The 27,316-nt window shown below is 41.6% G+C and overlaps 1 protein-coding gene across 4 annotated transcripts in view; it reads left to right on the top strand.

The window, feature by feature from the left end:
- gabrb3 (gamma-aminobutyric acid type A receptor subunit beta3) overlaps window positions 1-26,971 on the top strand; it is a 47,530-nt gene extending 20,559 nt beyond the window's left edge. The window contains exons 1-10 of one of the 4 annotated variants that reach the window (XM_026160180.2): window positions 147-579; window positions 659-750; window positions 832-899; window positions 14,722-14,942; window positions 16,009-16,091; window positions 16,693-16,830; window positions 18,616-18,768; window positions 22,203-22,447; window positions 23,807-23,887; window positions 24,622-26,971. In XM_026160180.2, the coding sequence (XP_026015965.1) occupies window positions 500-579; window positions 659-750; window positions 832-899; window positions 14,722-14,942; window positions 16,009-16,091; window positions 16,693-16,830; window positions 18,616-18,768; window positions 22,203-22,447; window positions 23,807-23,887; window positions 24,622-24,969 (1,509 nt within the window). In that variant the 5' untranslated portion in view covers window positions 147-499 and the 3' untranslated portion in view covers window positions 24,970-26,971. Of the gene's footprint in view, window positions 1-146; window positions 580-658; window positions 751-831; window positions 900-14,721; window positions 14,943-16,008; window positions 16,092-16,692; window positions 16,831-18,615; window positions 18,769-22,202; window positions 22,448-23,806; window positions 23,888-24,621 lie in introns of those variants that run through there. The other 3 variants (XM_026160179.2, XM_026160182.2, XM_026160181.2) reach the window with 3 other exon arrangements.
- Window positions 26,972-27,316: the final 345 nt, after the last annotated feature.

Consider the following 27,316-nt stretch of genomic DNA (forward strand, 5'->3'; position numbering starts at 1 on the left):
GCTGGGCCGCCCCAGTCTCCTCTGTCAATAGAACCACTCAAACAAGCTGCTACTGTTAAAACAGACAGTCACGTGCCCTGAAATCATCCCCATGACACTCGCGCGTACTGACATGAAGAGTCATTTTCCAAGCAGCTCTGCCAGGCTGAAGCATGCAGTGTGCTTTAACAATGCGGACCTGTGGATTTCTGCGGTATTTCTATACATTTCTATAGTATTGGGCACTTTGTAGTTTGTGCTAACTGGTGAAAGGCTAGAGGATGGGGATGCTGGGCAGCAGCAGCAGGCTGTGCGAGGCTTTCCGGCTCCGCTGCTGTGTCACAGCCAGCGAGCAGCACATCTGGCAGTGAAGCCTGCGCCTCCTGAAGCCGCACAGGCTGACAATGTGGAGGGCGTCTCACCTGGTTTAGGGGGTGTGTGTGAGCACCGCGGCTCACTCTTCATTTAGTCATTTGTCGGTCGCTTGACTGCAGCTGTGCACCCAGACAGCACCCGAGGGATGTGGGGCAGCCAGGGAACAGGTCTGTTGGACGCCCTCTCTGTGCCGCTGGTCGTGGCCGTGATGTGCTGCGCCCAGAGGTGAGTGTGTCTGCGGGGTTAAAAGTCCTGGCGTCCGCTTTCAGGAAGACTCACCGGGGGGGTTATTCTCTTTTTTCAGCGTCAACGAACCGGGGAACATGTCTTTCGTCAAAGAGACAGTGGATAAACTGCTCAAAGGATATGATATCCGTCTTCGGCCAGACTTTGGAGGTATAACTATCACTGTTTCTTTGCTGTTTTATGTGACTGAATTGCTCATCCGTAGTTAACTTTATTTTGCTCTGTTTTAAGGTCCACCGGTTGCTGTTGGCATGAGTATAGACGTGGCAAGTATAGACATGGTGTCAGAAGTCAACATGGTAAGTATAGCACACAAATCCTCCTTCAGATCTGAGCCATTTGTGGCTGTGTTTGACTTCCTTTTCTTAACCAATGAAAAGTAGCTCAGATTTGTTTTGTTTGTTTGTTTGTTTTTGCTTTTTATTGCATATAGGTTTACAAATATAGATCACATATAAGTTTATGTGAAGGTGGTTTAATTTGTCCCATAAAAATGTCCTTCTCTGCTTGTATATATGGTTGCCTTCCTGTTAATATGAATTTCTTTCTCTCCACCATCCCCACCATGCTAGATGTCTCTCTCCAGTATTGCATTATCAAAGCAGCTAATTACCAGCCCTTTATAAAGCAAAAACGTGTTGCCTGTTGTTGCAACTGTATTGCATAGACTGTGCAGTTCATCTGCTGAATTAGATTATAGCTAGTTGTGCTGTGTGGTTGCACACCCTGGGTCACTGGCTGTGTGCGTGTAGCAGTGATGCCTTAGTGGTCCTGTTAGAGTAAGGTCAGTAAGTTCTGTTACTGTGTCTTCTCCTTTTAAACAATGATGCAAATATAGTGAAGCTACTTTGTTGCAAGTGTGCGCCCGTGTCTGTGTGCATGTGTTGAGTACAGTTTATCACCTTTACGCCATCTATCAGGGCTCTAAACTGCTGACAGGGCTCGATGTCTGATCACATGCTACAGAGAGGAAAAAGCCCCTGACATGCTGTCCTGACAAGTCTGTGTGATGAAATGTATCCGTGGTGCATTTTAATGCATCTCCACACAGCAGCAGAGTGTGGCTCGCTGAGACATTTTTATTGTGGAAGTGAGTTAGTTTCAGTTTGTTGCGTTAAATAGAGTGGTTTCATCAAGAAAATGCAGAGCGAGGCTGTTTTACACTCACACACAGTGCATTGTTAGATTTTTACCAGGGATAAAACTTGGACTTTCTTAGTGTTGGATTTGGATTTTCATTGAAAATCAAGAGTGGCGAAGACAGACACAGTGCAGACACTTCTTATGCAATGCAATCTCTAAATCCCTATCATCATTGTTCACTTTAAATAAATGTCCACGAAGCTGCAACTTGCCTGAGAATCATCCTGTTTCTCAGACTCCATTATAATCCAGTCATGGCTGCCTGTATACCAGCGGGAAAAAACTGCAAGCAGGAGCTGCTAATGGCTCCTGCAACATATTTTTAATGGTGTACTAGTAGTTAGCTTAAATTTATCTGTTTTGAAAACTCCTCAAATATAATAATCAGTTTTATACACAGGAGAAATACTGCAATTGTTAAGCAGTGTCAGTGTTCTATACTGCAGATGAATAATACACCAGCCTAATAATGTATGCACCAGTTATTGTGGACATAAGCACAGCGTTTGGCTGCTTAGATGTAAGCCTTTGGTTGCACAGAAAAAGAGACAAACACATCATTTTTCAGTGTCATTAGCTCTGAAAATCTATGATCTGTTAACTGAATTTTAGCACTTAATGGGCCAAACATAATATCCGCATTAGAGACCACGCCTGCTTTTAACTTGAGAGTTTATGTCTGCCCGGACCATCCTGCATGAAAGCATTTAGCTTCTTCATATCAGACTGTCTGTGTTAGTAGCTGTAGGCATGCAGATGGGTTCAGAGTTATCTCCTCCTCAGGCTGGAGGAACTGGAAACCTCTAGAAAAGAAACAGTCCCAGTGGCACTCGTGATAAAAATGTTCTGCTTGTGATAAAAAATGATGGGACACTGTCTCTACGAGGCATTAAAGAAACACTCACTTCTTTGAGTTGTGAGACAGACAAAAATATCTGCAAATTCTCAAAGGAACGTGCATCATTGAACCCACAGGAACACGGTCCTAAATCAAGCACATGTCATTCATTCAATGACATTTGAAACATTTGACTGCAGCTGTTGTGCTATCATCTGCATTGTGTGACTGTTTGCAACATGCCGTAGCCCTCACCATGCATGCAAAAACACTAATCAACACTATGACACAAGTTATGTGCCACTACTGGCTGTTTACCTAGTTAGCACTGGCATAATTCTGGTTACCGAAGATGCATTCTTCTCCTGCTTTTTGTCGCTCCCTCGTTTTATGCTACATTGCTAGATGGCAGCCATTAAGGGTGAGACTTGTACAGGGTTCACACTTCACTTCTTGACTCTTGTGATTGGATAGAGTGAATCACTGATGCCCTTGAAATATAGACACAGCATTGCAGTTCATCACACTGCTGGATTCAAATATACAGCATGTTAGTTGCTGGAAATTTGGAAATCTAGACGTGAACTGAAGCTCTTCTTGCTGTGTTTTTTGACACAATTTGATTGGTCTTATTCGCTGCCAGTCATCATGTTTAATAGCAAAGAATGGATTACTGAAGAAGCAGCCAAGTTTGAACCTGATCATCAGTTGGGACCTTTTTTGGTAGAGTTTATATGGCCAAAAATATGGATGTGAGTGTAAATGATCATCGTTGTGTCTGCGTTAGCCCTGTGATCGACTGACACAATGTCCAGAGTATATCCAGCTTCTCACCCAATGTAAGCTGAGATAGACTCTGGTTCCACCACCTGATAACTTGTTAGGAAGATGGATGGATGGATGGACCAGCAGCCCAATGGGTCAGAGAACCTGCCTAAAAGATTGCAAAGGGATTAAAGTAATATCAAACAATTGCAAAGAGACACAAAATGCCCAGAAAATAAAAAAATAAAATCAGAAACGTAAAAAGACCACAAAGCTCCTTTTAAAAAGGAATCATGGCAGCACTTTCTAAAGGTTAAGGAATTTTTGGGATGGGGGCTTGCAGTGCTCAATATCAGTCAGCTGCTATTTTTAAAAAACGTACAATTGAATTTTTGCCCTTCCACGTGAAGAAGAAATACTGCCATTGCATGACCATTAACAAACTCAAGGCCAAGTTAAGCATTTATGCAGAGAAAAACATACATCAATGCAGTGAAAAGGCCTTCATTAAAAACTTTTAAAGGTAATCAGTTATGCATAGTAGTACTCTAGTATAGTAAAAAGAAGGATGATTTTGAAATGTAAATCATGCAAAGCTACTCTGGTGCAGGCTAAGAATAAAAATGTGAAACTGGAAATGAGCAAAAAAATTCCTTCTTAATAAATATTACAAAAAAAGTGCCATATACAATTAAGCAACACTTAGAGGAGCAGATACATTGAGCAGCAGTAGGTTTCTCCTGCTGCAGTGTCCTATAGCCTGACACAGACAGGTTGTAAACAGACTGAGAGGCAATTTAATGTTACATGCAGTTATTACAGGGTAAATTTAAAGTATAACAAACTTTTGGAATCATTATCTTATAAATTGATGAGCAGGACATCATGTTCAAACGTACAGCCTGATTTCCACTGTTTTCCTGCACCTGTAGCAGCTTTAGTTTTACTCGCTTCTTGTCTTCTGTTGCCCCTTTTGCGTCTCTGTCAGCCTCTAAACAGCTCTAACCTCATTTCTAAAGCCTTTTGAAATGTTCTCTGAGCAATTTAATAAACTTAGGTGTTAAATATAGCCACACAAAGCCCATGCTATATTTTACAAGTGATACAAGGCTGAAAAATATCTTCTTAGTGTCAGCTGAGCCCAAACAATGCATTTCCGACCAATCAGTAATATAGGGGAACCTGTTAAGATGATGAAGTGACTCAAAAGCATTCAAAATCCTTGAAGCTTGTCAACTAATGCTTCAGCTAAATGCCTCACTGCCTGAAAGGCATTATTATCATGAGTGGTTGGTGATGGAAATTTGACATTTCCATAACAGCTGCCGTGTCACTCCAGCTTGAAACATGAAGCAAAAACTAATGGCAGCCCGGCGAGTGGCGTGTCCAGAGTCTGCTCAGATCATGAAGGGCTTCTATTTTTTTCTGAGTGAAGAGGAAAACTGTCAGTCATCTATTATACCGCTTTGCTGAAGGAACACCCTGTGTGAATCCCTACTGAGCATTACCAAACCACAATGAAAGAAGCTTTTACTTTAGGCTATTTATGTGACTGCCAGTGTTGCTAATTGGTTACTTTAAAGGTGTGTTTGCTGTGTTATTTGGAGCAGCTCTTAATCTGCTTACAGGATCAGAGACTGCATTTAGTAAATCAGAGACCCTCGGCAGTGCTGCGCTTAGAATCGTACTCTAAGAGAAGAAGAGTGTGAAAACCGAGAGATTAAACCTGCAATGCAGTGCACGTCTGTCTTCATGTGTTTCACCAAGGTGCTGTTAATGGCAGGTCTCTCTTTCCCTATAAATTGTACTGAGAAACCGGAAACTCGTCTCTCTGTGAATTATCCGCAGTCTAGTAGCACCTATCGCACCCTGCTGTGATAATCAACAGATCAATGCCTTTTGGGCAAAGCCAGCACAGTTGGATTGCTGCCGTTTTGGAAAGAAAATGATCAAGGAACAGGTGATTGCTTTTGGTGATCGCGCATGTCATCCGTCTAAGCATTAGAAACAATACTGCTGAAAAAATTTAGGGAACACTCATTGCAGCATAACACAAAGTCCATGAAAGTTCAGGGATATGAATCTGTCCAGTTAGAAAACAACGTTTTGTGAGTCCATTTAATCTGTTTTGGTCCAAACCATAGTGACAATAGGTGTACTGGAGAAGTGACAACAAGGCCACCCCACTTGAAAAACAAAACCCTCTCTGCTTATCTTTACTGACTGATTTTCTCTAGTTTATCTTTTTGGTTATTGTTCTTTGCTAATATGATGAAATGGTACCTGGACCCTATTCAAGTTGCATAAGTTTCCCAGCTTTTTCAGGAGGGCATCCATATGTGCCAACACAAGAAGGTTTGCTGTGTCTCCCAGCATTCTAAAGAGTATGAAGGAGATACTAGGAGAAATATAAGGAGAGCTAAACAGGTCGTAGAAGGGCATCAACCCAGCAGCAGGCCCAGTATCTGCTTCTTTATGAGAGGAACAAGAGATCACTTCAGAATGACCTCCAGCCAGCTACTCATGTGCATCTTTCCTACCAAACTATCAGAAGCAGACTCCGTGAGGGTGGCATGAGACCCCAGAGTTCTTTAGTGGGACATGTGCTCACAGACCAGCACAGTGCAGGTCAATTGGCATTAACCAGAGAACTCCAGAACTCGCAGTTCCACCACCAGTACTTGTTGTCTTCGCAGATAAGAGCACATTCAAATTGAGCACATGTGTCAGCATGAAAGAGTCTGGAGACTCAGGCAAATATTATGCCTCCAATATCATTTCTGAAAATGGTACGTGGTGTGATGATTGTACAATTAATATTTGTGAGGCAAAAGCTCAGACTTTAAGCTTGTTTCAGACAGATGATGAACTGAGGGGCTGCACTGAGGCACAGTATAAGAAAAAAAGGCATACAAAACTACTCTAGTAGAGTCCAAGAATAGAAAAACAGAGCTGGAAATGGGCAATATAGTTCCACTTTAACTAGGATTATAAAAAAAGAGTGCATAGACCAATAAGCGATGCTCAGAGGACCTAAAACAATGGCTAGCAATTAGTTTCTCCTGCCGCAGTGTCTTATACTCTGACACAGGCAGGTTGTAGACACACGGCTGGCTAAAGCTCTTTTCTGTCTTAACTTTTAGGAATAGCTGGATGCTTACGGAGTCGATTAATGTAAGCTCATCCACCCGTTATAATGCTAATTCTGTGGCACAGATGGAACAGCGGAGGTGTGAATGGTGCATTCCTCAAACCACACTGGGTGACATGAGAAAGAGAGATGGAGGGTTTATTTCCCAGCAATGAATGAGCTAGCCACCTGTAATCTGTAATTATGGGATGGAGATCAGCTAAACAGGTACAGCTGTGTCAGTCATAACATCTGCTTTGTTCTTAATTTTTCTTTTTTCTTTTTTTGTAGTTTTTGTTCCCTGTTTTTTATATGTGGAAAATGGTAGGCATTTTTAATGTGTCAAATTCTGATTTAAAAATCATGATAAAAGAATTTGGTGACCTACAAAGACAAAAGGAGAACTTGCCGTCTTTCCCTCTGAGAAGGAGTGGAGAGCAGAAAGGTGCTGGCAGCTTTCAAACAGCCAGAGTCACACGAGGCTTTGGCCCGTTATAGACTGTGTGGGCGAGCTGCAGAGCTTGTTGTCTAGGAGATGAGATTATTAATATTTTTCTGACTTTCCTCTATTTTTAGAGGAAAATTAAGATTACTCTGTGTCCACTTCAGTTCTGTCGTTATTTTTAATATAGCCTCCTCCCCACGGCGTCACACTGCACACAAGTGCACTCCAGGAACAACCTTTAGAGCTATCACTCCTTCATGTGAAGAGCTCTTACACTTTGCAGAAAAGCACCTGCGAGTGCACAGCGGGTCCTCTGACCAGTGCAGTCACACATTAGTTCGGTATCCTCCGCATGAGTCAGCTGGAAAATGAATTCATCATGTCCTAAAACTCCCATTCTTTTTGACACTTTAACATTATCCACCTTCTGCCTGAAGGAAGTGTTACCCTTACAAAACAGATGTTCTCCCAGATTTATATTGAAGGGCTTAGTTAATAAGTCAGCTATAAAACATCATTAAAAACCTCAGGTCACTCAGAAGGTAAGAAGAACTCAGCAGCAAATACTAAGGTAGTTCTCTTTATGGAGCAAGCAGCGTTTCACACTGTGCTGCATTCAGTGGAATATAAAGGCCGTGTTTGCCACTCTAACTGGACGCTTTGAATAAAAATAGAACTTCAAGGGCTTTTTGGGAGCGTAATTCTAGGTTAAACTAAATGAGAGGAACTTTTTGACTCGTTCAGTCAGTTTGAAGCATTGAAAAGACCAAGATCACCCAAGTTTGGGGTTTTTTGTTTTGTTTTTTTACTTTAAGGTCTCATAAATGTTTTAATTACTGAGTTTCACGGTGTGTGAAGAGCTCTTTAAATTTCTTTTCATTATAAATGGCTCATAGTTAACCGCAGAACCAACAGAAGACACTGTGTAATTCATCTTTTTTAATCTTGCTAATAGAGCATGAATCTCTGTCTGTGTGTCTGTCTGTTCTTCCAAAAACCATTCATCAGATCCACTTCAGACTTGGCGGTTTTATTGTTTGGGACCTGAGTGTGTGCAGTGCATTTTTGGAAGTTTGTCTGCCAGTCAGCGATGCCAGCATGTTGCCTCCATTGCTGGGCATTACCATTCGAGGCAAATGAATGCTGCACCAGTGGTTTTATGAAAACGTGTGAGTGGGTTGAGACGTAGCTTCATGCACTGTGGTCGTGGTCTTTGTGTTGTCATTGTTGTTTCCCTGCCTTTGCTTCCCTCCGTCCTGTCTATGTGCTGTATGCTTCTGTGATCCCTTGTGTTTCGCTCTCTTCTTGTTTATGTCTTATTTTGCTTCCCGTTTTATTTCGATAGATCCTTTTCTCATGATTCCTGCCTGGATTTTACTTCCTGCTTTTATAAATTCCTACATATTTTTATTTTTCATTTGTGATCCCAGGACGATGAAGAGATCACATGTATAAAACTTTGTTTTCTGCCTTCACCGTTTGTTTTCAGCTGCAACTGCACATTACTGTGAAAAAATCATTTTATGCTGCCTGGCCAGCATCAAAAGGCAGTTAAACTTAAAGCTAAATCTGGTGGGAAGTCACTAATACCCCATTTCTGCTGTATGCTCAGATCACTTTCATAATATGTCGATGTTGTTGTGCTCTGTTGTGTTTTATTTACACAACGTACATAAAACACATTGTGTGATTTAATACATTTCTGGCTCTTTGTTGTGCTTGTTGCCTTTAATTCTCTATTATTGATGTATTGGAGATGTATGTTGGGATGATCCATTATGTTTTTAGGCCTTACACGTTCACCAAAGACACTTAAATGACTTAAAGCATGGTTATATCTCCCCTCCACAAAAGCAGCTATTTAACAGCTTTTCTTTCATAATGTAATAGTACAAGATTTTTGACAGCACAACGAATAAATCATTTAATGAACGGCTTGTTTGCTACAGCGTGGGAGGATACAGAGGATGAAACTATTAAATGGATAGTTTGTAAAACACATCTAGCACACTTTGGAAACCTACTGGGAACATCTAACTGTCTCATGGAGTGATGAAAAGCCCCCCGATTGCACGGGGCGAGATTCTCAGAGTGCCATTCCTGCACTCCCAGCAGACATCCTGGTGTTAGGATGACGTAGACGATGTTTGACTGGCACACATTAACCGTGTCTGAGTTTGAGACTGCGATCGCTCCGAGCCAAAAGTGACACAACAGTCTCAACCTCCCACCGGGCCTCATTTACTCACTGGTGCTGAGAATAAGCGCCTTTATGTCTCTTGTGGTCTACGTGATATCTGACAGCAAACAACAGCACCCTTCAAACCCAAACCAACGTGACAAGCATTGCAGGTATTTTAAGAATTTTATCATGAGTTGAGTCATCGTATGACGGCAACATTTTGAAAACCTCCGTGGAATGATCTTTGAGAACTTTTTGAGAACTTTTGCTGGTAGATTCTGTCAGTGAAAAAGTGTTTGGCATATTATGACCTCAGTGGTGTAGAGTAAGGTAGTGCTGCAGTATTGCTGAGTCGTAATTCTGTATTGTCCTTTAAGCTGATTGATTCTTATGATTTAGTAAAGTAGCTTATGATTGACTGTTTCTTGCAAATAGAAGGTTTGAATAGCAGGTGGGTGGGGCTTATGTGTTTGTAGCCATAACCTTAAAGTACAGCATTTGTGTCCATTCCCAGAGGCATTTGCTTACAGGGAGCCCACCTGTGAGATTTTCAACCACTGGACACGTGATCTGTGCAGTTGTGCAAAATCCCAGCTGTACAGTGACTTATGTGGATGATGTTGGGCATCATTTGAATGCTGATTGGTTGATTAGTTGACCAGGAAGTGAATTCACCTGGAAAGGGAGAAGCACAAAAAAGATTTTTTAAAAAAAATAAAATAACAGCAATGAAAGTAGCAACATTAGCTGTGGTGGACACTTTTCAGTGCCTTTAACTGTCTTTGTATGTTAGAACTTTTTCCATAGATGCTTGGTGGCCCAACAGCAAAAGCAGGAGTAGCCTATGGAGACCGGTTGTACCACAAATTTTTGACACTGCCCCTATCTGACAATAGAGTCTCTCTGCAGTGGACGGCAGTCCAAGCTGCCAGTGGACTGCCCACCATAATGGAACGATGAGTAGACAGGTGGATCTCTTCAGAGCAGTTTGAGGTCTGAACTCACGGAGATTAATTTCACATTCACTTGCTTAGTACGAGCATCCACCAGGAAAAGCATAACAGATGGCCAGATGGTAAATGGCCTGCATTTGTATAGCGCCTTTCGAGTCCTTAAGGACCCCAAAGCGCTTTACACTACATTCAGTCATTCACCCATTCACACACACATTCACACACTAGTGATGGCAAGCTACATTGTAGCCACAGCTGCCCTGGGGTGCACTGACATAGGCGAGGCTGCCGGACACAGGCGCCACCGGGCCCTCTGACCAAACAGGCTTACTTTAACTGCTTTTATCTTAACTCTGATAAGATTCTGCACTTCCAATAGCTGATTAGCTTTTTCCTGCTGCACAACCACTCATTCATATAGCCATATTACTCATGTACAGCGTGGCCATTTTTTTTACTATCTGATGACAACTGCCAAAGCTCCCTCCACTCCCCCACAACCTCCTCAATATATGTTGCTGTTTGATCTCTATTCGCCTCTAAAAGCTGGGACTCATCCTTAAAAAATAACTTCCTAACGATCTGTTATTAGTGGACATAAGTGCCTCTGATAGAACTGGGAAATGTATTTATCAAAGTTCTTTTTGTTTGATAAAGATAAATATAAGTAAAGTTGCATTAGAATTTAACAATTTAATTTTGAAACCATTTCACAATATTGATCTTATACTAGTGAGTCTTCAGATTAAAATATAAATTATGTTATGACTTGTTCAACTTTAATTACAGTGGGGCAAAAAAGTATTTAGTCAGCCACCGATTGTGCAAGTTCCCCCACTTAAAATGATGACAGAGGTCAGTAATTTGCACCAGAGGTACACTTCAACTGTGAGAGACAGAATGTGAAAAAAAAATCCATGAATCCACATGGTAGGATTTGTAAAGAATTTATTCGTAAATCAGGGTGGAAAATAAGTATTTGGTCACCTCAAACAAGGAAAATCTCTGGCTCTCACAGACCTGTAACGTCTTCTGTAAGAAGCTTTTCTGTCCCCCACTCGTTACCTGTATGAATGGCACCTGTTTGAACTCATCATCTGTATAAAAGACACCTGTCCACAGCCTCAAACAGTCAGACTCCAAACTCCGCCATGGCCAAGACCAAAGAGCTTTCGAAGGACACCAGGAAAAGTATTGTAGACCTGCACCAGACTGGGAAGAGTGAATCTACAATAGGCAAGCAGCTTGGTGTGAAAAAAAATCAGCTGTGGGAGCAATCATCAGAAAATGGAAGACATACAAGACCACTGATAATCTCCCTCGATCTGGGGCTCCACGCAAGATCTCATCCCGTGGGGTCAAAATGATCATGAGAACGGTGAGCAAAGATCCCAGAACCACACGGGGGGACCTGGTGAATGACCTGCAGAGAGCTGGGACCAAAGTAACAAAGGTCACCATCAGTAACACACTACAACGGCAGGGAATCAAATCCCGCAGTGCCAGACGTGTACCGCTGCTGAAGCCAGTGCATGTCCAGGCCCGTCTGAAGTTTGCCAGAGAGCACATGGATGATACAGCAGAGGATTGGGAGAATGTCATGTGGTCAGATGAAACCAAAGTAGAACTTTTTGGTATAAACTCAACTCGTCGTGTTTGGAGGAAGAAGAATACTGAGTTGCATCCCAAGAACACCATACCTACTGTGAAGCATGGGGGTGGAAACATCATGCTATGGGGCTGTTTTTCTGCCAAGGGGACAGGACGACTGATCCGTGTTAAGGACAGAATGAATGGGGCCATGTATCGTGAGATTTTGAGCCAAAACCTCCTTCCATCAGTGAGAACTTTGAAGATGAAACGAGGCTGGGTCTTCCAACATGACAATGATCCAAAACACACCGCCCGGGCAACAAAGGAGTGGCTCCGTAAGAAGCATTTGAAAGTCCTGGAGTGGCCTAGCCAGTCTCCAGACCTCAACCCCATAGAAAATCTGTGGCGGGAGTTGAAAGTCCGTGTTGCTCGGCGACAGCCCCAAAACATCACTGCTCTCGAGAAGATCTGCATGGAGGAATGGGCCAAAATACCAGCTACTGTGTGTGCAAACCTGGTAAAGACCTATAGTAAACGTTTGACCTCTGTTATTGCCAACAAAGGTTATGTTACAAAGTATTGAGTTGTATTTTTGTTATTGACCAAATACTTATTTTCCACCCTGATTTACGAATAAATTCTTTACAAATCCTACCATGTGGATTCATGGATTTTTTTTTTCACATTCTGTCTCTCACAGTTGAAGTGTACCTCTGGTGCAAATTACTGACCTCTGTCATCATTTTAGGTGGGGGAACTTGCACAATCGGTGGCTGACTAAATACTTTTTTGCCCCACTGTATATGCTCATTTTTAGCAACAAAAGAATGGCCAGCAAAGTTTTTACCAAGTGGAAGATAAAGATAAAATTTCTTTGGTATCTGGAACGTGATCGTCCAAAAAGAAATTATCTACTGAAACTATTTCGTTCCTCAGACGTGTAAAGTCTTAAACTGCTTGCAGTGTTTGATTCTGTTTTTAAGGGAGGTCTAATTAATGAGGAGATCTGTGTCACATCCTGTTTGGATGGCTTCCACAGGCAAATCTGAGCCTGGATTTTAAGAGCTTAAACAGTCGCTACTTTGTACAAAGGGTGGGAAACATTTCTCTCCAGAGGGCCTGACTGACACCGATGAAGGAAGACAAGGGTCACATGTTTAATAAAAAAAATCAAAACTTATGCTGCAATGAAAACATTGCCAGCATAAAGGAAATACGTAAATGGTACATAATCATGTACCATTACATTGCGACCACATGCCGTGCAGCCAGAAAGCACAGTCCTCATGCATTGATTAATCCAATTACAATCAGATTTCTAACCTTGAATTTAACTAGTTGTTGCATGTATTGTGGCACATTGATATCTTTTTCATTAGTTAAATATTGTATATGTAATATGTAAACATAACCGTTGATGATAATCTTTAAAAGAGACAAAGTACAACTAGTTAAACACTGGTGATGTTTCACATTTGGAAGGCCTACCAGCCTGTAACAGTGTACAAAGTCTTTTTGCTCCAAACAAATGAATTGTGACATGATCTGGCATCTGAGTCTCTTTCTTGAGTTTTCATTGGACAAGAGTTGACTACGCTGCCCTCCACTGTGGCTGTCTGACTGTACACAAACTGAAGAGCCTCTGTGGGGAATTAGCCGAGGCCTAGAATAGATCCCTGAGGGAGCCTGCAGGTTACACAGGGTGCTGGGAGCTCGAGGGCGTACAGTACAGCGTGTACAGCGAGAGTGATGTGGTATAAATTTGTTTCTGAGCTGCTTGTTTAAAGTAGTCAAGGATAGCTGTGAGATCTGAAGATCTCAAAGAGACTAAAATAGCTGTGGTCCAGACATGGAGGGAGCGTGTTGGTAGATGGGCACCATCGCTGTAGTAGAAGAGCTGTTGTGTAAAGCTGATTCACCCATCCCACAGCTCTGCTGCTTGTGGGAGGAAGCATAATGAGGGCATCTTCTGTTTGCAGGGGGGTGAAAGAGAATTGGGAGGCATCTCAGAAAATAAAACAGTCAATTCGCAAGCCAGGGATTTTCTGAAATCTAACTCACCACAGTTCACTACAGAACCTACACCCAGAACCTGACGAGTTAAAAATGTTTCCTGTACGGCAAACAAATGAAAAAGCCTCACACAGTCACAGTAACGACTGTGCAGCTCTTTGAAATGAATATCTATTCTGATTATACACACACGCTGAATTATTCATTGGAATCCATGCTGCATTATAATATACTGTCAAATCACATACACAAAACAAGCTTATTATTTGTCAGTCCTCCAAAACCCAGGTGTCTCTTTGCACTTTGTATACAAAGTAAAAAAAAAACGCAGTTCTTTCATCTGTTGCGATCAGATCAGCAGTTTATAACGTGACACCACAAAGACCATCCTAAGCAATAATTAGTTCAGCGTAGAGATAGAAAATACCACCGACGCATTTTTGAACACTTTATTGTGAATATGTTGTTGCACCGGAGGATAGGCATTTTGAGCGTGGACAACTTTTTGTTTATTTCCTGTTTTATTTATTCACGAGAGCATAAGTCAGCAGAACACAGCAAAGAGAGATAGTAAAGAGCTCCATTAAAGGGCTGAAAAAGCTTTTGTGTTTGATGGATTAACTCGTGGAGCTAGCTGCAAATGAATGCTCAATAAATTATGGATGCCTTTGTATGTATAGCTGGTAATATGCAATGCTATCTAAAAAAAAAGTGGTCAGTACTAAACTGAAACACGGTGTTGACACGGCTTGTAGTAATGGAAATCTATAGTTTGAGGGCTTGTGTCAGTCTTGTGCAGAGAGAACAGCTGAGAAGAGTTTCTTTTTAAGGCAGGTCCTGAAATACGAGCACCCAGAGCAGACTGACAGTCCTATAAATATCGTTTTTGTGACCAAAAAATCCGTCCAGACCTGCGGGGTGCACAAATCAAGCGCTAAACTTGAAATCCTTTTTAGAAATCCTGGCTACAGTTTGGATGGTGTTTGCCTCCTGTTATGTATGCTATGCACTTCTCTGACTTAGCATAGCTACATGACCGTGCTCTTTTACATTTCACAGGACTACACGCTGACTATGTACTTCCAGCAGTATTGGAGAGATAAGAGGCTGGCTTATGCAGGGATCCCTCTCAACCTGACACTAGACAACAGAGTAGCAGACCAGCTCTGGGTCCCAGACACCTACTTTCTCAATGACAAGAAGTCCTTTGTGCATGGTGTCACAGTAAAGAACCGGATGATTCGACTTCACCCGGATGGCACTGTTCTCTACGGCCTCAGGTAAGAACTGCAGTTTAGCTTGACCTTTCAGGGTAGGCTTGTATTCTTTATTCATCAGTTTATACGAGCTTCAGTTTTCTTCCCGTCTTGAAAAAAATATCCCTGTAAAGTGGGGCTCCTCAATTGAGGAGAGACTGGATTTTCAAGTGCAGTAATTCCACCAGATTCTGGGTGTTTTTAACCAAGTTTTATTTGCAACCGGCCTTTATTTCAGCCACTGTTGAAAAAGGAAAACTGTTGTTTTAACCGCGTTCAAGTTCTGTTCTCAGCTCTTTGGAGAGTAGCAGTATGACTCCAGCACTGAGCAGAGCTGCATCAGTGACAGCAGATATGACGTTAAGTCAGAAACAGCATGAAAAGAAGCAGCTGGGGTGGGTTGTGCAGTGGCTTGCACATGCACCGTATAAGAGATTGGATTTGTAGGATTTCAGTGGCTGAACCACTGAGATCAGCTCATATGCTGGGATCAATTTCTTCATGCTGATTCTGTCATGTTTCTAATAATATAAGAATTTGTCAGTTATTTCACATTAGTAACATATTGGCTGTGGACAAAGACTTAGAGGTCATTTTTCTTGTTAATATTCATACATGATAGGCTTCCTCTCATAATATACATAATACTCTCTGCAATTAATTACCAATCCATCTCCGGTGCTTATTGGCTGCATCTGGCTTTTACACCATCGCATAGCTCTCCAAACTGCCCAAGATTCATGAAGTGGCAAAAAGCTTTATTTGTTTTGCTGAAGCAATTTAAGCTGCAGTTCAACACAATTTAATGCTAATGCAGGAAGTCGCATCTCATAACTGCTGTCATACGTTTGTTTGGACTAACTCAGAATTGGATCCTCAGTGTAAATGTGCAAGTCTGAAGAGTCTGGAAATGAGAGTGGAAGTAATTGGCAGGAAGTTTGTTTTTCTTCCTTTAATCAATTAATAATAAAAATGGATGCCATTTGTATCTTCCTCAGATGGAACGCATTTCTCCTAACCATCCTCTGCTCTAACAGCTGTCCTGAATCTAAAACGAGGTCACCTCTCTTTTGTTCCTCTTTTGACTCAGAATCACGACGACGGCCGCCTGCATGATGGATCTGAGGCGATACCCGCTGGACGAGCAGAATTGCACTCTGGAAATTGAGAGTTGTAAGTTTAAGCCCTGCATCTTGTGCTTTGTAAAGAAATACAGCAGACAGCCCGACTTTTTTCATCACTTAAAAATATGAACAGCGCTGTAATTCTCATAAAAAATGTTCAGTCATCGGGTGGAGACAAAAACTGCACAGGCTGCTGAATTGCTCTGGATTTATTAATCTGTCATATCCCAGTGAGATTGCTCGCTGCACCCTCTCCAGTTAAACGACTTCGTCTGCACGGAGAGGTTCTGAGCTGAGCAGACAGTGATTTCCATAGTGGAGCACCGTAATGATTAGTCCAGCTTCATCAGTCTAGATGACGTGTTCGGCTGTCCGTGCTGCCATAAAACTCTTGGCGGTCATGGATCTCATGCATTTGGTATCAGCCTGTCTGTCTGCACTGACACACATCCCCATGAAGATTCACATCTCATGCAATCAGCACTTACAGGATCTGTGTGATTCATGAGACTTACTCTAAATCAGTTACAGCTACCGGGCGTCCTGATTTCTCTTAAGGATATAAAAATACATCCAGTGAAATGAGACAGATTCACTTTTCAGAGCTTTTCCACTGTTAAGGACACATCATGTGACTTGTTTTCTTGCAGATGGTTACACAACAGATGATATAGAGTTTTACTGGAAAGGAGGAGAAACTGCTGTGACCGGGGTAAAACGCATTGAGCTCCCTCAGTTCTCCATAGTGGACTACAAACTGGTTTCCAGGAATGTAGTCTTCTCCACAGGCAAGTTATGGCACTCACATTTTTAATGTTTCTTCTTGAATCCATGAAAGAACATTTTAGAAGGTGCATGCTCGCGTTCAGTTGACATCACCAGAAATCAGTTCAGATCTGTTGTCCCTGATTACAGTGTTAAATAACCTCAGTGAAAATAGCTTATAACTGAGATAAAAGCACCTTACCTTGTATTAAGAGTTTGGCACAACGTGTGCTCAGCAAACAATGTAAAAGCAGCACGTCTCACACGCCTCCATCAAGATGCATTCAGATGCATTCTTGCACTTCATCCAATAATCAGTGATCCCAGATTAAAACAGAAGAATAAGACTTTAAAACATGTGCTGCGTCACAGATGAATCTGTCACCTGAACTGCAGAGATGTAAGACTCTGCCGAGGTTGTGTTCTGTTACCTGTCGTCAATCTTGAGACGTCCCAGTATATTAATTCATGACTGGCTGTTTTTTTTTCGGTGCATTCTATAAAACTGCTGCTTTAAAACTAGATGGAGCTGCACGCTGCTGCAGAAGGACTGCTTGCTTCCTCCCATAGGTGGAAGTGGGTGTTTGCAGGTTCTGGACGTCTCTTGTACTAAAAGTTCTGCTGCCTACTAAACACATACCTGTTTAAAATGATCCTCCAGTTTGTAACTCTGGCTGAAGACACACAGAGTGCAGGTTGAGAATTTGGAACTAAATTAAGTCTGACATGAGAATGTCTGCAGTCTCCCATGATGCATTCGATTACACTTAGACAAGAACCTGGACTGAGTCTATTTAGTTCAAACATGCCTGTAAAGGTACAGCGGGTGAAGGGTCTTAGTGCTACTAATGGCCCTAAAAAAGTAGAAAATAACCTGCTTTTTGTGGTGTTGACTCACTTTTCTTTTTATGTATCTGAGCCGAGTCAGGATGATAAACTGTCCTTCATGCAATGACCAGATCTGTTAAACTTTATATTCCCATTGCTTGAAATTAAGAGATGCACTGATTGATGCTGTTGATAAAGAATGGGGACTGTTGCATACAGCAAAATAATGCATTCATGAGGCAGAGTGCTGGCAGCATGAATTATTCTCCTATAATACAGCAACAACTCAGAGGCACCACAACAGTGATTATCCTCACTGCTGAATTAATGACATGTAGGATGGCTACTGTCCGAGCGTTTCTATACAGATAATGTAGAGAAACCTATTAGAGCTCATTAGGATCACTGTCACATTCTGATACAATAAACTCTAATAAATGGAGTGTCTGCAGATGCTTTTAACTTCTTCTCAACATCCTCTTATTGTGTGTGTGCGCGCGCGTGTGTGTTTTAAATTATCATTATCTGTACATATACACTGTGTGTTTGTGTACAAATACTTTTATGTAGAAATCTCTGTCTAGGTTTTGAGATATTTAAAAATTAATATACATATAACCTTTTAAGAATGTGCACACATATTGGCACATAACTTTTACCCCTCAGCCGTAAAAGGCTGATGGGGTATTGTTGTCACTCTATGACTGGTGGGCGGGTGGGGGACATGGACCAGTAGGTTTGTAAATGCAATAACTTGAGAACGTGGCAATGTAGGATTTTTAAATACCCACCCTTTTCCCCAAAGTTTTGTTTGTTTGCATCATGTGAGAATGTGGACAGTGTCTCGTTTTTGCCTGCAGTTCTCGTGTAAATACAGTTGATGAGCTCATCACCACAGAAACCAAATCAAAGTGGAAGGCATCCCCATGTTTCTCCTGAATTATAGAGCCCTGATTTTTACCTGATGTGTTGTCCTGCAGGTGCCTACCCTCGACTGTCTCTGAGCTTCAAACTGAAGCGAAACATCGGATACTTCATCCTGCAGACGTACATGCCCTCCATCCTCATCACCATCTTGTCCTGGGTGTCGTTCTGGATAAATTATGACGCCTCAGCTGCCAGAGTTGCATTAGGTATGATTTTTCCAATGCAGTGAGTTGACCTCTGGACTGTAGTTTAATCTACACGCACTCTGTGTTTTCTAAGACTTGTGAACTGTGCCAAAGCTGGAAACCAGAAAGTAACACTAAACTGTGACATTATCAAAGTGGCGATTCTGTAATTAGAGGATGGATTTGTGACTGGTTACTTACAGTTATTTTACATCAACATTATGCATTCAGTATCCATCCGTCTGACTTATAAATGTGTCAAATGTAGGACCAGATGAATCTTGACAGCGAAAATATTGAAAGAATTGGCTTGTGTGGGAATGAAAAATTGGTTTGTTTAAAGAATATTTATGTAAAAGAAAGCATTCACAAAGATTATGTAGTAGCACTAACAAAGAAGAATAGTCCTGGTGAGGCATTATGCATTCAAAACTAAACTGGTGAGTTCCTCCCACGTGCCACATTTGAACAGATAAACAACAGATTCAAGAAGAACAAATAATCACAGCTGTGCGTTTCCTTCACTCTGTTTGAAGCCTCTGCATTGTGGTGTAATAGGAGACTCAACTGGATCTCAAGACTCACACTTTCCACTGGCTTCTAGGGCTGAAAAAGTTCACCGTTGTATAACACCATACCTCCCTAACTGCATTGATCGCTGCTAGAATATTTGCCTTAATGGAAATCCTCAATCAGCTTTGGTGCACTCTCAGTCAAGTCTGCGTAAAGAAGAGCACATTAACGTACCAATAATAAAATCTCACTTGAGCATACGCTGTGATTAGATGAATGTAGTACATCTTAGGAAGTCTGGTGGGAAGCTGGATTTGGAAGCCCCTGTGCTGGCTCAGACCTCGTCATTTAACGCACGAGTCGGCTCACTCCGCCGTAACGCCTCCATCGTTGAGAAGACTGCTGTCTGGGATGCTGTCAGATCAATGCAAGTTAGAACGCATCCCTACTCCTGTGCTTTACAAAATCAATCAACGGTGATTCATTACAGGTCTCCATTCTCTTTGGTGGGTGGTGTGAATATCCTGAGCAAAACCAAATTAGCTGGGCTACTTAACAGGCTTCATACATGAGGAGCGGAAAAACATGTCTGAAGCGTATGGAGTTTTACGAGTCGTTCAGAAAGGTGTAGTAAAATATATATACTTTTAATGCAAAAAGATATGCACATCCCAGAAGGATATACACATTTTTTAAAAAGATTTTTTCAAACAGTCCAGACCATTTGAAAAATGGTAAAAAAAAAATCATATTTTGCATGGTTGGATCTTAACAAGGTTCCAAGTAGAGCTTCAACATGCAACAAGAGGAAATGGGAGTGAAACAAAAAAAAAATTGAGCATGCAATTTATTGAAAACAACGCTTAAACTGAAACAGGCTGTTTTACAGCTGATTAAATGTTTAGAACCACACCTCTGAAAAAAATACCCTGTAAACCCCCCAAAACAGAAATCAAAGTTCCAAACAGGATCTCAGTAATGAGTAGCTCCACCGTTACTGTTGATCACTTCAAAAATCTGTTGCTTGATGTGAGTGTTTCCACAAAGTAAGCGGGAACATTTCTGGAAGCGGTGAAGACGGCCGCACGAAGGACATCTACTATCTGGAACTCCATTGTCCATTTTTGTAAACTTCTCTTGCCATCCATCCCTAAAGGTTTTTAATGGGATTTAGATCTGTGGGCGTTGTGTACTGTGGCATTGTCCTGTTGAAAAACCCAGGCGTTACCACACAGACGATGGCCCTCACTCATGAGGGATGCTCTCTTCAACATCTGGACATAGCCAGTGGCCGTTTGACGCCCCTGCACCTCCTGAAGCTCCACTGAAAAAAAAAAAGCACCCCAGACCATTATGGCGCCCCCTCCACTGTGGCACGTAAAAAACATCTCAGGTGGGATCTCCCTTTCATACCAGTTACGTTGGAAACCATCAGGACCATCAAGGTTACGTTTTTTCTCATCAGACAATAAAACTTTCTTCCACCTTTCAATGTCCCATGTTTGATGCTCTCTTGCAAAGTCCAAATGGTCAGTTCTGTGGCGTTTAAGGAGATGAGGCCTTTGAAGACGTATTTTGTTTTTGAAGCCCTTCAGTCTCAGATGCTGTTTGATGGTTATGGGGCTGCAGTCGACACCAGAAACGGCCTTAATTTGGGTTGAGGATTGTCCAGTGCTTAACGGACAGCCAATTAGATCCTCTGGCTCAGTGCTGATGAAATTTTGACTTTTTGTTCCATCACCCTCAGGATCATTTAAGCAATTCCAAATGACTGTCTTACTGTGTCCTACCTCAGCAGCGATGCCGCACTGCCAGAGACCCTACTTATGCAGTTCAACAACCCAACCATGTTCAAAAAAGGAAACATTTTTTTGCCTTTGTGAACAGATCATCATGACAGTGTTACTACATGTCAGAAAATGACAATGAATCCACATTTTTGCACAGATTTGGCTTTTTAAAGGCATGTGGTGCTAAACTTTTGATCAGCTGTAAAACAGCATGTTGCAGTTGAAGCGTTGTTTTCAATAAATTGCATGCTCAAAAAAATGTTATGTCTCACTCCCATTTCTTCTTGTTGCATGTTGAAGCTCTACTTGGAACTTTGTTAAGATCCAAACATGCAAAATATGATTTTTTGCCATTTTTCAAGGGATCTTAAACTTTTGATCGGGTCTGTATTAGCCAGTTTTTTGGGATTTAACACCAGAACTAGAGCTCAGCTGAGCAAACACAGGATTTTAAAATCATCTGTTCAAATTACACTCCTGTTTTGCCACATTTAATAGTTTATTAGGGGAAGATGCCATCTTGAGGAGTCCAGTGATGTAAATATTTTTTTTCCACCAATACTTTCCTACCCCTGTGACATGAACAATAGTGTACAGCAAGTGTTATCATCTTGTATGATTATCACTTCTTATTTTGTCCATCTACTTTTACCTGCTGTGTTCTCAGGGACAGCACTGCGCAGTATTTCAAGGGGTTTGTTGAGTAACCATCTCCTCTGAGCTCTCAGAGTGTTTAGAATCTTGCTCGTCCCTTTGTTATGCAGAAATCGATGCCATGTACCCACTGGCGCTCTTGACTCCCCCACACACTCCATACAGTGCAACATTTTTTGTTTTAATTATGTAAGCCTGAATCGACAGAAATAGACACACCGTCCAGGTCGGTGAGCCTTCATGGAGACACAGAGCATTACTGTAGATGGCGCAAACTACTGAGAGAGTTTACAGTGTGTTTGTTGAGTCTGTTCGCTTGTCATGTGAGTTGTAATTCATCCAAGTTCAGAATATTCAACATCATCCAAACAGACGACTTTTAGCTTCTCAGAAAACAAAAAATCGGGTTCATGGTATTCATCTGGATATGGTCATTTTAGAGATCGGTTCTCAGCCCTCCTTTAGTACTGTGGAAACAGATTTTTTTTTTTCTTCCAGGGATCACCACTGTGCTGACCATGACAACCATCAACACCCATTTGAGGGAGACGTTGCCCAAAATCCCCTACGTCAAAGCCATAGACATGTACCTGATGGGCTGCTTCGTGTTCGTCTTCCTGGCTCTGCTGGAATATGCCTTTGTCAACTACATCTTCTTTGGCCGAGGTCCTCAGATGCAGAAAAAGCTGGCAGAAAGGGCGCAGAAGGCAAATAATGACCGCAGTAAATTTGACAGGCCCAAGGTGAGAATTATTTCCAAACACCAAGAAGGTTCATAAAAAACAACTGTGGTGTTTCTTTTAACAAGCAAGGCTGGAATTTAACAACTTTTAGTGCTTATAGCTGTTAAATCAACCATGTGGAGCAATTCTCCTCGGACATCACACAAATATACACGAACTAGCCGTTACATTAAAACCGCTGCTGGGAAATGTCACCATGCAGCATTGTTACAATAATGATAATGAACATTATTGCAGTAATTCATCTGTAGTCACTATGTTTTGGCTCTTCGGTGCCGAGATGCAGCGCTATCGTGATTCAGGTTGTTTTTTTTGTGGATTCCATTTCAAGCAGGGATTTATTTAAATAGGTGTATTTAAATCATCACTATCTGAAAGTTACCTATTTAACTGTGCGGGAGTATCTCTAGCTGCTAACTGCAATAAGAAGACCAGTCGTACAGCAGTTTGTGTGAAAAGAATCCGAATTCTGTCTTGATCTTTGACTCCAGCAAACATTTTTACAGTCTTAATTCTCAGGTCAAGTATTCCTTGAAACTCCGTATTTGAACTGGAACATGTAGAGGATTAATCAGGGTGTGCTTTAGGATGTGTCTGCCTTGTTACTGCTTGGTCACAAACCAGTGGCCATGCGTTCAGATCCACCCCTAGCAGTACTGTAGATGACGTCATGTTTATCCGTCTATTAACGGCAGCAAAAATTGTGCTTCGAATACCCTTTAAATATGGGTAACTCTATATAAAAACCCATCTCTGAAAAGATTCCCACCTGAACCCTGAGAGTCTTTTGTGCACATTTAGCTTTAGCATATTTAATGAAGCCATATATCTCATACTATGAATGTACTCAGACTTTAATCTCCTCAGAGATTTTACACCATTTTCCTCATAATATCATTAATTCAGACATTTTCACCCAAATCAGCTCTAAGAGTCACAGTACAAAGCCAAGACCTCAGCTTTAGTAGAAACAAGCACTGGGGTTGATAACTCACTGAAGAAAACTTCAAAAACTGCATTCTGGCTTAACACCATGGCTTTCAATAGCCTGTGGAATTTCTGGCTGATCAGAACAATTTACACTATGAAAGATCTCCTTTTTACCTACATTTGATGCCAGGATGATCTTCAAATCAAGGATAAAGATGAGCCGATTCTGAGGGATAAGGTGGGAGACAATGATTTTTAATGTGACTGGATCAATACATCCTACAGATGTTTTTTTAAATTAATCATCAGTCACAGCTTTAACCAGTCCACACTGAGTGACTTTCTGACTCCTGACTCCGATGTTCTGTGAGCATCTTAGGTGACCGAATCTCAGACAAAAGGGTTTGTGTTTGTCTTTTTCCTGGCTAGTCCATTCTGGAAGGAGGCAATTGCAAGTCTTCGTCTCTTAAACTGTCCAATCAGGTACAAGGGCGTCGTCACTCACGACGGGTGAGTGTCTGTCACTGCCTGTTGTGTTACATCTGTGAAACCTCTGGCTGAAACTTTGCTGCTGCAGTGCAAAGTTTGACCTCATTTAACAAAGTAACACGTCATCACAGCCATTTCTCTAAACACCTCACCGTACGAGTACATTCTGCTTAGCCCGCCTTTCCCACTGTCGTATTTTTGCCCTTTTTTAATGTCTTTATATGTCTGTGTTGCTAACATGCTACCCAGTAAGTGCAATCAAACCATTCCAACCATCATTAATGTCATTAGGCGATTACCTTTACACTGCACTAATTCAGCGGCGCATAGAAAACATGAAGAGTCACGAGTTACATTTTAAATTAGTTTACAGGATTCGAGGTTGATCTGTGAAACCACAGCCAAAAAAATAAGAAGACAAATATTCACTTTTTCACCTCCTCTCATGCCTTGTGGTCACCTTTTTATATCTGTGTTCATCCTGTGCCTAAACTGGTCTGAATGATATATCTGTTTTTGTGTGGGAAGCAATAGTTGTCACTACATTAGTATTAAAGCCGGCCAGTCCAACCTTGAGCTGATTTGTGAGAAGACGTTTAATTTTGGGACAGAAAAACCTGCCTTTGAAGGTCGCTCTGGTTCCCAGGCTGTCAGCCTGCGAGAGGAGACCGACCCCGGGGAACCGACGCATGCTGCACATGTGTCGTCAGTCGCTGTAGCCTGTTTTAAACATCGCTGCTGTTTGTCGGTCCTAGGTCGACTCCCAGGGGAACATTTTGCTGACAACCTTGGAGATCCACAACGAGGTGGGAGGGAACGAGATAACAACCAGTCTGAGCGAGACCCACAACTCGTCCTCCATGGTCTTCGACAACTCAGCTATCCAGTACAGAAAGCCAAGCGGGTCACGCGAGTTGGGCCGCCACAGCCTGGACAGGAACGCACATCTTAAGAAAACCCGTCTACGAAGACGGTCCTCGCAGCTCAAAATCAAAATCCCAGACCTCACTGATGTGAATGCCATCGACAGATGGTCACGGATTATATTCCCCTCTGCCTTCTCCCTCTTCAACCTCATCTACTGGCTTTATTATGTTCATTAATGCATTGTGGGTTTTTTAAGCCCATGTGATTCTGGTTTATGACTGAGAGAAGCCTTGTGTGGCCGACCCGACACGGTAACGTCCTGAACGCTTTTTTAACATGATACGTGCAGAAAGAATCATGCACAGCCACAAGGATTTACCTGCAGAACATGCATCTTACAAAGACTTGCATGTGAAGTCAGCCCTGTGATCACCTGCGACTCTATCACACAAACTGAAACACACTTTTGCAGCACTGCATCTCCAAAAGATGATTTAAGTTGGATTCGATGAGCTGCTGAAACCTTCCCCTATAATTTCAGTATAACATGTGGCCACACTATTAAATTTAATCGTAAAGGTTTGTAGTATTATGACAGCGCTAGCCTTCCTTATATCTGCACATGGACAAAGGCGGACCTGTAAGATCCCATGCACCCAGACTAAACAGACTTTGCCCAGGCGGGAAATTATTTGGTATGAAATCAGCCATAAAGGAATAGTTGTGATATTTTGGGAAATGTGATATTACAAAAGCCTAGTTGAGATAAAATGACATTAAAACAATAAGGCTGCATCCAGTTTTGTTATTTTTCATGATGCCCTTTGTTTGTCGTATTATATACATCCACCATACCCCTTTTCCTTACAATTGTGCACTTTTGTTTCTCCCAAAATGCCAAAGCTCGTTAAGTGTTTAGTTTCAGTTGCTTCAAGACGATAGAAACAGAGTCTGTGGTCAACAAGCTCAATCTAAAAGTTGTACCAAGGTTACAGGAGCTGGACCGTGTGTTGTTGTCCCTGTGCCGTTGTTCAAATGTTCCCTAGACTTGAGATCATTTGGTTTCAGTTCAAATTGTATTTAAATTTAATGGAAATACTACTTTCTTAAAAAGTTCAGTAAGTTTTTGCTGATCCTACTGACCAAAATCTTTGTTAGCATTTCTGCCAATCAAATAGTTTAATGCTATGCTCATTTCTATCCTGTAAGTTCTTGTTGATGATGGAAAGTAACTATAACACGTTACTCTATGATATCAAAACAGAGCCATGTCTTTGCAGTCGGGAACAATAATGACCTTCCTGACACAACATGTAGTATTTCTGTAAAAGTAGAGTTAGAATTATCGCATGTCATTGATGATGACTCAGAAAGTTGAGTATAAATACCAATATCCAATCAACTTAGCTTAATTTTCAGAACCCAATTTTAAATAACAGGAATAGAACCAGTACTGCATTTTAGAAATAACTTTATTTTCTCATTTAGTGCCATGAATGAAAGATTTTTAAAAGGTTGGAAGAACTAGCCCTAATCGTATTTCTGATGCTAACACATCACGCCACTTCAACCACTGCAATAAAATTGTCATTTTAACATTTTTGTGTGAACAAATTAGGTCATGAGTGATGTTTTGTGTTACTCTGTGGGCTTTTGAGGCTAGTACATGGATTATTTTCATATTTGTTCAAAGCAATGCTAGCAATTTACCGCTAAGCTAGGCTAATCCTCTAAAGAAAATGCAAAAATAAAAGGACTTCCCAAAATATCAAACTATTTTATCAACGTGTGCATTTACACATTTTCAAAATGCCATATTTCCGACAAAAACTGGAGAGATTGTGTGACCTTAGTACAAAGGTTTCCAGGCTTTTGTAGTGGTTTTTTTATCGAGGAATGTATTAGAACAGTTTACATCGTCCCACTATTTTTGTCACGTTGCTTTCTGTTGATTTTGTGAAACACGTACATAATACAGCACAATCCATAACTTCCTTGTTTGTTTCAGACTGCATGTTGTACTGAGGACTGAGTCGTGGCTGCAGATCCCGACCCTCTGGGGATTTGATGTACATACTGTAACTGTGCACATTTTTTCTCAGCTCACAGTAATTACATGGCTATGTTGTCAACGGTGTTTTGCTCAGTGATTTCTGGCCTCGCTGTTCTGTTTTTGTTAGTCTTTACACAAACTTATCATTTCCTTTTTGTGACAGTAAATATAAAAACACAATATCAGTTCGTTATCATTTCCATTTTTTCCTAAAGGTAGAGCATGTGAAGTCCTGTTAAGTGAAGGAGGAACTGATGGGAGGTGTGCAGCGTCTCCTAAACAACCATTCCTGCCAGACACAGCTTACAACATGCCATCTGACTGCTTGCTTGAGCAACTCGCAGCGCGTAGGAGTGACACCACCTGTCAGTAATCCTCGCAGCTCGGTGACATCCATGCGCGCCGGCCTCACGGAGCCCAAAATCAAGAACGAATCGCACATAACTAACACTTTCTCAATGGGTTTCGCATTTTTTTTAAACACTTTGCTTGATGATCTGTTTCTGCAGACACTGCCGCTTTTTCCATGA

Source organism: Astatotilapia calliptera, chromosome 23, assembly GCF_964374335.1.
Source record: "Astatotilapia calliptera chromosome 23, fAstCal68.1, whole genome shotgun sequence".
Taxonomy (NCBI): Eukaryota; Metazoa; Chordata; class Actinopteri; order Cichliformes; family Cichlidae; genus Astatotilapia; species Astatotilapia calliptera.